The sequence below is a fragment of the Chelmon rostratus genome, chromosome 3, assembly GCF_017976325.1.
Source record: "Chelmon rostratus isolate fCheRos1 chromosome 3, fCheRos1.pri, whole genome shotgun sequence".
NCBI classification, from domain to species: Eukaryota; Metazoa; Chordata; class Actinopteri; order Chaetodontiformes; family Chaetodontidae; genus Chelmon; species Chelmon rostratus.
In genome coordinates, this window is record NC_055660.1 from 20,768,256 (window position 1) to 20,778,534 (window position 10,279).

At 40.8% G+C, this 10,279-nt stretch overlaps 2 protein-coding genes across 3 annotated transcripts; one reads left to right on the forward strand and one right to left on the reverse strand.

The window, feature by feature from the left end:
- Positions 1 to 425: 425 nt before the first annotated feature.
- On the reverse strand, positions 426 to 2,516 carry LOC121604001 (heme oxygenase-like). The gene is made up of 6 exons (XM_041933368.1): positions 2,433 to 2,516; positions 2,209 to 2,265; positions 1,711 to 1,822; positions 1,376 to 1,591; positions 1,015 to 1,287; positions 426 to 901 (listed from the first exon to the last, which is right to left on the reverse strand). Exons 2-6 carry the CDS (start codon positions 2,256 to 2,258, stop codon positions 713 to 715), a joined length of 840 nt encoding a protein of 279 aa, XP_041789302.1. The 5' UTR covers positions 2,259 to 2,265; positions 2,433 to 2,516; the 3' UTR covers positions 426 to 712.
- Positions 2,517 to 4,132: 1,616 nt separating this feature from the next.
- On the forward strand, positions 4,133 to 10,183 carry LOC121604575. Of its 2 annotated transcripts, XM_041934135.1 has the most exons (9): positions 4,133 to 4,199; positions 5,717 to 5,821; positions 6,395 to 6,428; positions 6,597 to 6,706; positions 6,875 to 6,931; positions 7,010 to 7,127; positions 7,257 to 7,387; positions 8,386 to 8,508; positions 8,659 to 10,183. In XM_041934135.1, exons 2-9 carry the CDS (start codon positions 5,717 to 5,719, stop codon positions 8,701 to 8,703), a joined length of 723 nt encoding a protein of 240 aa, XP_041790069.1. In that variant the 5' UTR covers positions 4,133 to 4,199; the 3' UTR covers positions 8,704 to 10,183. The 2 variants fall into 2 exon arrangements, with proteins under 2 accessions (XP_041790069.1, XP_041790068.1); XM_041934134.1 differs by having other exon boundaries at positions 7,010 to 7,387.
- Positions 10,184 to 10,279: the final 96 nt, after the last annotated feature.

A 10,279-nucleotide genomic window follows, 5' to 3' on the forward strand; every position in this document is an offset into this window, starting at 1 on the left:
TTTTTGCTTGCCTAAATCACAGTTCCTCTTTTTTATACAGTGTGATAGTTGAGTTCACTGTGCATTAAGAAATTAATAAATAATAAAAATAATTGTTAGTAGCGGCGCTTGTTTCAGAAGGTGCCAGCCTGATGAAGAGAAGGCGAAAATAATTCTGCATGTTGGAGATGGTTTACCAGCAATTGTGTTCATTAACTGCGCAGTTGTATGAACAGTGAATCTTTCCCAGTGTTTCACCGGGAACCATCATAACAGCAAGGGCCAATGAACAGCAGGCACATGGTCGGGTGCCAGAACATTAGTGCAAATGTCAACCAGCTGGACCCTGAGCATCAGCAGTGTTGTACCATTACAAGAAAATAATATGCATGAGCGGTGCCAATTAAAGCACAAACAAATACCACACAAAACTGCAACGCTTTCCAACAAAATATTTTATTAAAAAGTCACATATTTACATATTTAAAAGCACACATATTGCACATTTAACACACACTGGATAACAGTGTTGACCAGAGAATCATACACTGAGATTTCATGAATGCATATTTCAAGATTCTCAGATCAAAAACAAACATTACACAGCATTTTGTAACTTCCAGGCAGTTAAAATTATAATGAGGTTAAGGTTTTGTAATGATCTTACAGTACAAAAGTGAAGATTTTAAAACCTTAGTAGTAAATACATAGTATTTCTTGTTATGTAGCTTCTCTAAAGAGCATAGATTCCCATACTGACTGTGGCCAGAGCCACAAACAGTCCCAGAATCATCCTGAGCAGTGGGGTAGTTTTGATGATGGTTCCATCGATCTGGAGCGTCTTTACTGGTTTGGAGTGTGTTGAACTATTCTGCAGCTGGTTTTCTGTGACACTCAGCATCTTCTGTAAATCATCAAAGACCTGTAAAACAAAGCAAAGGATGTCCATCAGATGCCTCTGGCTTCATAGGCAACTGCAAGAGCAAAGGTTGATCTTGAACATTTAGCTGCCCTCAACGGGACATTTCATTGTACCTGAATGTTGAACTCGAAAGCTCTGACAGCCTCCTCCAGCACGCCGTTCCTCTCCTCCTCTGTCAGCTCCACGCTGTTCATTCTACTGCGATACAGCTGTTTGAACAGGTTGGGGCTGGACACACCAGGGAAAGCGAAGAAAGCCAGACCCTCTCTGTCCTTCAGCCCCATGGACTTCTGGGCGATTCGACCCAGGACCTGACCTCCAGACAGGTCCCCGAGGTACCGGGTGTAAGCGTGGGCAACCAGAAATTCAGGGTTTTCTTTACCAATCTGAAAACAACAGGAATGAAGAGTGTTATTTCGGTTTCAAACGGCAGAGAAACTGTGTGTAATACATGTGCGATTCAGCGAAACATACCTGTCTGAGTCTGTGGGAGTATCTTTTAGTGGCTGCGGGGACGACAATCTTCTCTCTCCAGTTCTGGCCGTAGAAGAACTCCAGGTCTTTCTCGATGGCCTCCAGCCTGGCCAACTCAGCCGGGAAGTAAATGGGTGCGACGCCCGGGTGGTTGCAGTTCCTCTCCAGCTCTTCCTCCAAGGCCTGGTAGATCTCATACAGCGAGCACAGGAGAAGCTGAAGAGGACGAGGAGGTGGTGTCAGACACAAGGACCACAGCAGCCCACAAAAAGGTATGCAAAAAGTGAGATAATCTGATAAAAATAAAAAAAATATGTTGGGCTCCACTGCGTTACCTTGTACTGCTGCAGTGTGACTTGTCCCCTCTGGAAGCTCAGCATCAGCTCAGTGTTTTCTGCCCTGACGTGACTCTCCTTTGTCACCTTTTTGATTTGTTCTGACAGATCCCTGCAAAAAAGACAATGAATCATTATCAGTGCAGGCAGGTTGCACTGAACGCAGATATTTTCTGTTCATTTATGTGAAATACGGCACCTGTAGATGTTTATCTAATCTAGGCAACAACAGTTTTGATAAAATTTTGCAATCACAGACAGAAAGTCAGCACATCCTGCACTACAAACTGACTTTTTGGATGCAGCAGCATGAATGCAGAGCCGCTCATCAACTCAGCTTAAGTTTAATGTTTAGAGTTAAATGTTAACTCTCAAGATACTTAGAGTTTCAACACAATAATCTGAAGGATAGATGAACACTGTGACCGGTGGTGAAATGTGAGTGAGTTAGGAAGAAAGGATTTAAATATGCAATTAATCACAGCAGCTCATTCTTACCGGTCAGTTGTCTGCTCTGCTGTAGTCTGAGTTCTCTTCTCGGTCTCCATTGTGGCCCTGAAAAAACGTCATGATGTCAGAAAGGTACTTTTGCAGGACGTAAACAATCATCCAACATGATCACCAACATTGTACAGGCATTCAAGAGGTGTAAAATGTCAGAGAGAGGTTAAGAAATTCAAAACATGACAAAAAATAGTAGTGTAAGTTTGTGTTCGACTCACCAGATGAAGTTCTGTAGGTTTGGTGGTTTGGTCTATAATCACAGCGGTTCAGTCTTCTCTCTGGGTGTTCAGTACAGTTTGTGCTCTGTGTGCCACCCGTCCTCTCCTCCTTTTATACGATCCTCCTTTGTCTCCTCCCTCCAGCAGCTGAATGAAAACAGGAACTCAGCGTCACAAAACCTCAGCTAAACATGATGTGGCAACTTCAGCAAAAATCAGTAGGAGGGACTGACAGTTAACATGATGCAGCAACTATGGACGCAACTTGGTAAAGTCCTGAGGGAGGGACTACGGGACTTAGCATGAGTAAGGAGGTTTTAGTTCTGCCCTGGAAAACCAGGAGGAGGAGGGACTGAGTGCTAAACGTGACGCCGCAGCTTTGGAATTCCAAAGTTGAACCGGCCAAGAGGAGGAGCCGACCCTAAACATGACTGTGTGAATTTCTGAAGAGCGAGGAAGTGTTGAAACAGTGACTAACGGTACAAGAAAAAAAAAAATCACATGACAGTATCAGTGCAATACATCAGCAGTGTCAGCTCATCAGAAACATGAACAAGTTGCACCACATAACCTGATAAATCTGTGAACGTTGGCATGGGAAGAAAACGTTCAGTACAGAAGCAATAGTAGAGCAGTGGAGGCTGCAACAATTATATTAAAAGATGTGGTGAAACATGCTGCTTTCTTTTATTTTTTTTAAATTGTTTTAAAACCAGAGCTTAAAACTGTTAAAACAGCTGAACTATCTGTGCAGAGTTCATCCTTTTTGTAAACAGAGCAGCACAGTTGGATAGATCATCAACTCTCAAGTCACATTGAACTTGACTGTCTGGTTGGTGGCATCCTTTATGTGTTAGTAATGGCTGGTTTCAGCGATACAAACTACTAGCAATCTAACACTGCTGAAAGAACAAATACTGCATGGCCAAAAGTCTGTGGACACCTGCACATTACACCCCTATATGATTGCTGAGCGTCTCATTCCAAAAACATGGGCGTCAGTATTGCTGCTTCCACTCTTATGTGAAGGTTTCTACAAGATTTTGAATCTGGCTGACGTCGGACGATCATGTTTGCCGGCTTGCAGCAGATATTCACCTCACCAAACTCAAACAGTTTCTTTATTGACCTCCTTTTGAGCATAGGTGAGTGTGTTTAAACAGGACAGGGAATTTCCCAAACTGCTTGCACAAATGAAATTGGAAGCACACAAAATAATGTTGAAGGGTGTCGTGTGTTGTAGAGATTGTGAAGACCTTTGGGGCAAATTTGTGATTTCTGTGCTATCAGAGCAAACCATGACGAGCAGTAGACATTCAATGCATGGAGACAGGGGTGTCTACATACCTTTGGCCCCAAAGTGTGTTTACTCCCATTATGGAAAGGCCCACGTGAAAATTAAATATGCAGCTTATTTTTAATGAATTGATACAGAAATGTAGAATGCACGCAGTCTGGTGACGTTTTACTGTAAAGTAGTGAAAAATTCTTAAATACAATAAAAAAAAATGTCAAGAACATCAGTTAATGTGGAAACTGTGTCACAGAACTTCTATGCTGGGTCAGCTGCAGGGAGACATGATAATTGGTCATCTATTAAATCAGTTCGGTCACTGTCGCTCTGGCCTAACATGAGTCAGCCATACGGGAGGGAGACAGAGACCTGCTAAACGTGAGTCAGCAGCTTCTTCCTTCGCGTGGTTCACCGTCATGAGAGAGGGCTGAGTTTAGTCGAGCGCTCCGGCGAAAACAAGACTCGGTCTTAAGGTTGTTTGTATGACGTTTTAAGATGATAGTACATGTTAGGTCGTAGTTCAGTTGACAAAACCTACACGAAAGTCGTTTTTTGAGTTACCGTTAGCTTTTAACGAAGTTTCAGGCATGACGTTGCCGTCAAATGTCGCTGTAACCTGGCAACATCGACTACGGACTTAAAACCTGCAGCATGGCGGCATGTAAACGTTAACATCCTCACAGTTTTAGCCGTTTGTTTCATTTGTTTTACAGCAAAACAACCTCAGCGACTAGAAAGGAGCAAACAGTCCCAGTTTTAACTGCATTATTAGCAACATTAACTCATGTATTTAGGCAACACTGAGACGGTACTGCTTGTTGCTTGTTTGGTACACTCGCGAGACCTCCGGGCTACAAAACACCTATCTTAGCATTTAGCTAATTCCTCTATTTCGGTTGCTATGGCAAGTGGTGGAGGCAGTATCCAGATCCTTTTCTGAAGTAGACGTACTAATAGCACGCTGAATATACTCCACTACAAGTCCTGTGTTTAAAACCGTACTTAAGTAGAAGTATGTAGAGGTTAAGAATTATTAGAAAAATGTCGATAAAAGTATCAAAAGTACTCATTCTGCAGTAAAATGGTCTCTGTCAGTGTTTAACTATTATATATGATGTTGTTGGGTGAATGTGACTGCTGCATTGATGTATATGTTGCATTTAATTGCTGTAGATGCTACTTTGAACTACTTTACATCCTGTTGGCTATTTTAATCTACAGCAATACATCATAATCTATAAGATCTTCATGTTTGTACCGTCCTGTGAGAACCACATGAACCACTTTTCATAAGCAGCCCTGTTTTCAGCTTTGTGATAATCCATTTCCAGCTGATCCAAGAGGGTCTTTAAAACATACTTTATGTAGCTTTATAAGTAGGATGATTTTCTAATCCTTCAGTTTGTCAGAAAAATTCAAAATCTGGAGATACATGGTTTTCACAGGACAGTTGTAATCTGAAAAGTAACTGGTAACTGTAGCTGTCAGACAAATGTAGTGGAGTGCAAGGTACAATATTTACCCCTAAGATGTAGTGGAGTAGAAGCATAAAGTTGCATATAATGGAAATACTGAAGTAAAGTAATACATTAAATTAGTACTGATCTGTACCTGAGTAAATGTACTTTCTTTACACTACTGACTATACCAAGACATTGACAATAAAGGTTAATGATTAATTCACTTGCCTAATGCAAATGCTCTATTTCTGGCAAACTGACACAGTGAATTAGAATACATTTAGTCAGCCCTTCTTATTGGTCTGACAAAAATCTTAACAAATTCAAATAGGGCCAGACATATCATCAAAATAAAGTACATTTTGTAATGAAATGGTCTTTAGATCATACTGTAACTGAATTATTTCTGAAGTTATGCTATATTCTCTCTCTCATTGGTGTTCCCTTGCCTCTCAATCACAAGTGAAGCTCATATGTCAGTTAACATTACTGCTGCTGAATCACTGTCCTTGTCATTCCTGATGGTGCAGATGGACGCTGAAGTGGGCCTAGAGAGTGGACTCAGCCAGAGAGAGAATAAAAGGTCCCTCAAAGACTCAATGATGGACGAGGAGGAGCTGGAGAGGCTCTACAAGGTGGATTGCATTGGTGGTTAGAGGAATGGTGGACAAGTTGTTGACGATTAAGAGTATTAACAGTTGTGTTAAGGGGTGTGACAAATTACATGATATATTACGATATAGTGTCTTGGCATATGTAATTGATACATTGTGATCAATATTGTATCCTGTTGCAAGGTCAAAGGTGTATCCTTAACTGCAGATATTGAACTCTGAACTGTTCTGCTTTGTGGCAACCTTTTGCCAGTTTATGACTGTGTGTGTGTGTGTGTGTGTGTGTGTGTGTGTGTGTGTGTGTGTGTGTGTGTGTGTGTGTGTGTGTAAAATAAATAGAATCGCACCATGCAGAATGGTACACACTGTTCTGTTTAAGCCCTCTATAAAACTGTGAAACAGGCAGCTTTTGTAATGCAGTGTATGATTGATTGTATATTGAATTAGGTGTATGTTTTGCCTGATCAGTTATGCAGTACATCATTATGCATTACAGGTAACTGTTTTGCAGTGTTGTCATTGTTTTTGCATGTTGTTGATTCACTTTTAATTCTAGCACCAATTGTGATAGCTTCTTATTCACCTTTTTTTCAGGAACCAAAAGGCTTGCTTAACAAGCAACACTCTGGTAAGGTGCTTTTAGTGTAACTGTGTGTGCTCAGTGGTAAAAATTTTGGTTAAAACCATCATGACTGTTGATTACGTTAGATGATGACTGCCATCTGAAGGTGCAGAAAGGCATGGGATAATCATAATCATCTGTTGTTTAAGTTTATGAATACTTGACATATTGCAGGCAACAGCGGAGCTGAGCCTGCACTCTATGGAGCAGAGTCCTCCAGCTTCCTCCCTGCTTCTCCTGTCTGTGTGCCACAAGCTAGATGGGAAATAAGAACAGGAGGAGAGGTGACAGAACAGATGGGATGTAAAAACGTGGGGTTAAATACATTCTAAGTTTGTCTGTGGATGTTAAGACTGTAGGATCATCAGTAAATAGGTAATCTGATCTAAACTGCCTGTGATTTCATCACTGCTATACTTTCTCAGGACTAATATCTAAAGTCTCTCTTTCAGGACTTCCAAGACAAGTTGCTGCATTTGTGTTGTACAGCAGAGGGCAGCATTGATCAGGTAGTTGTCATGTATGTTATTCAAAGTTTAGTTGTCTGTTCTTCTATGCTTCATCATTTCTCTACCTTTCTGTTGCAGGCAAGTCCAAGCTCCATGTTGGAGTACTTGGTGTATCTAGATAACCAGCACAACATGGCAGACTGTCCCATTACCACGGCTATCACCCCTCCTGCCACTCCAGTGAGCCACAGGCCATGTCCGTTCATACCTGTTCCTAGTTCAGTGATACCTTCTACATTGAGCTCTGTAGTTCATCCCATGGTATCCAGCCCCATGACTGACACCTGTACTCCCATTAGTTCTTTGTGCTGTGTCACCGCTTCAGACAGGGACACTCTCAGATCAACATCCAGGGGTCCTGGCTGCTCGAAACCGGATCCTGTCAGTGCTGCAGCTCACCTGCACCTGTTGGGGGAATCATTGTCCTTGATTGGACACCATCTTCAGGAGACTAATGTGAGTGTTGAAAAAAACAAAGAACAGAAAAACAGAACTCTTGTCTTAATTTCTAATGAATACTGGTCTGAGTCTTTGACATTGTTAGGGTATCGCATAGATAATAAAGAGGCTGTTCCTTCATTCGATTTAATTGGATATCTATATTTCTAATCTTTCCAATCATGATATAACCCTAATTCTAATGATAAAGTACATAACAAGTGCTGCTTCATGAACTCATAGTGTTGCATGTTGTTCATCTTTTTCTGTTTACTTTTTAAAGTAACAGATGAGGGGTGCTATGCCTGTCGGCCACAGTGGCTGTGCAAATTACTGTGCTGTGCCTGTTTGAGAGCAAATAACAACAAGTGGAGATTACTGATTACAGCTCAATTTACCAGACATCCAGACCAAATTCCTAACTAGGAAGGCCCGTGAATTTGCAGGTACAGATAAGTGTAAGTGCAATAGGGCTAAAATACTAGTGTACTGTATATTATGACACAATATGGAGATTGAGACATGGATCCTGGGGCTGAAAAATATATCAAAATATTAAACTTTTTTTTAAGATAGCTGTTGTTTTAATATATGCACATTAAAAGAAAACAATTTGTGCTGATTTCAATTTGTTCTATTGTATGCTTTGATTTTTGTTTGCACCTGTCTACCAGGTGTGTATTAAGCAAAATGTAATTTACATACAGTCCAAATAAAAGCCAAAGGGCAAAATTAAATTGGATGTGTTTTCTCTTACATTGAAAATGAACAACACTAATTTGTACAAAAGAAGTGTGTTAGGAAAAGGCAAAAGACATTTTAAAAGCTGTGCAATACTGCAGTCCTAGAATAAACCCATGACTGGTTTGTCGGCTTTAGTTCGGACAGAAAATGTGTCTCTACGTGACTGCAAAAGACTGCAAGATCTAGAAGGGCAGGTTTCGTTTTGCCTCTAGGGAACATAAAGCATATTCACTGCATCAGGGGGTGATAATTGCCTGTCTCTGTGTCTGCAGAAAATGGTGAGTGTGTCGAGTAGCTTGTCTCTACTCTTGGATTCTCTGCTGTGTGCCCTGGCTCCTCTGATCTGCCTCACCACAGAGATACCAGAGCTGCAGAGCGACACACAACACACACTGGTGAGAGATGCAGCCGCTTAACAGACCGTTCACACCACATACTTAACACTCTGTTTATGTGCACGCGCATGCATACGAGTGACGTGGTGCTTCTGCCAGCATGTTGTGTGTTCAGGAGGAAACCACTGTTTCTTCTCATTCTTTTTTGAGGCCTCCACACTGGAAAACATTGCCTATGTGATGCCCGGGATGTGAGTGATCATGGCAGCTCTGCTAGCAGCTAGGATGTTCAAAAATGCTGAAAGACATTGTAGGTTAGTTTACAGTTGAAAAATAAGTATATTAGTTATTTTGTTCGAAAAACAATATTTGCACTATAAAGATGTTTTAGTTTTGTCATAAATATGCAAGTTTACCTTATTTTGTTAATTCTTTTTATTGTTTTGGTAATTCATTTCAAAGATTGGTGTGAAGGTTGAATTTTGTAATTTTCTTTTACTGACAAGACCTTCTGTCAGTGTCCCTGGACACATTAAAAGTGTCAAATTATATTTTTACTGCTTCACAGTGTCATTGATCAGGCATCACATAGATTATTATGAAACATGATGAAACTTTAATTGCTCTAAAAATCAATATATTCAACATCTGTAAATGTATTTCTTGATAATTAAAGTTGTCAAAATAATGCATTAATTTCTACTAATTATAGAAAAAAAAGCAGATTAATGGTGCTCTATGATGCCCCTTGATCCTGTTCGTCACTGATCATACAACTGTCCACAGCTTGCAAACTTGATGGAAGCAGAAGGCTGTTCGGCCCAGTGAATGGAAAATCAATTGCCGAAAGGAATTTTTGTACCATTGGAGAACCTCGAGCCTGAAATATCACGTCAGCGCAAAAACATTTTATTATTATCCCTGATGGAGAACATGCCCCATGCCATGCAGGACACTAATGACACAGACCCAACCCTTTATGAGACTTGCACCATGTCCTGAGTCTATTCATTCCAATGGAAAAAGTGAATGTTCGATTATGACCGATTCTTTTGCCCCATAGTCACTGAAGTAAATATTGGAGCATTTTTCACAGGCCACATATCATCTGAACATTGTGACATTAAAATGGCATTTTTTAGACCGACAAATGAGTAGAAACTAAACTTCGTTTGACACCTGTCTCTGTCTCAGCAACACATTCTTGCAAGATCTGGACATTTGGAGCTAGCGTAATAAGCTAGCAGGTAAAAACGAGCGGCGACAAAAAGCACAAACATTAAATTTGTACTGTATCTAGCGTTGTATTGTTTTGACAGGGACGAGCAATAGTCCATTAGTAATGTATTAGTACGAGAAATGGCCGGTGGGGATCAGGGTGAGTGGCGACTTGTGCACACTTTGGAGACAAGAAGTGAATACCATTTCATACCACTGGTGCAGCTTGTAATGGTTAATAATGTGAATCAACTGTCGAGCATCATGTCAAACGTTTCTCATGATTTTGTGATGTTGTTTCTTTTTTATCTTTAGCAAGTACTAATTTGTGAATGCCCGTCTGTATGACCTACAGTAGTCCTCTTTGATTTACTTTACATTGTAAACTTGTTGGTCTCGTGCCCTCATTCCTGACTGGGGATGACAACTGCAACATATCAAAACATTTACAGGCATATTTTCCCAGTTATCGACCTTAAAGACTAAACCCTGAAGCTCATCCACGAGTTTTGACACTTCTTAGGTGTGGTAGATAAAACCAGAATGATTCACATGTGCCGCGGAGCACACCTCCTCCGCCCCATCTTGGAATGTTTAGCAGCCTGCAGACAAA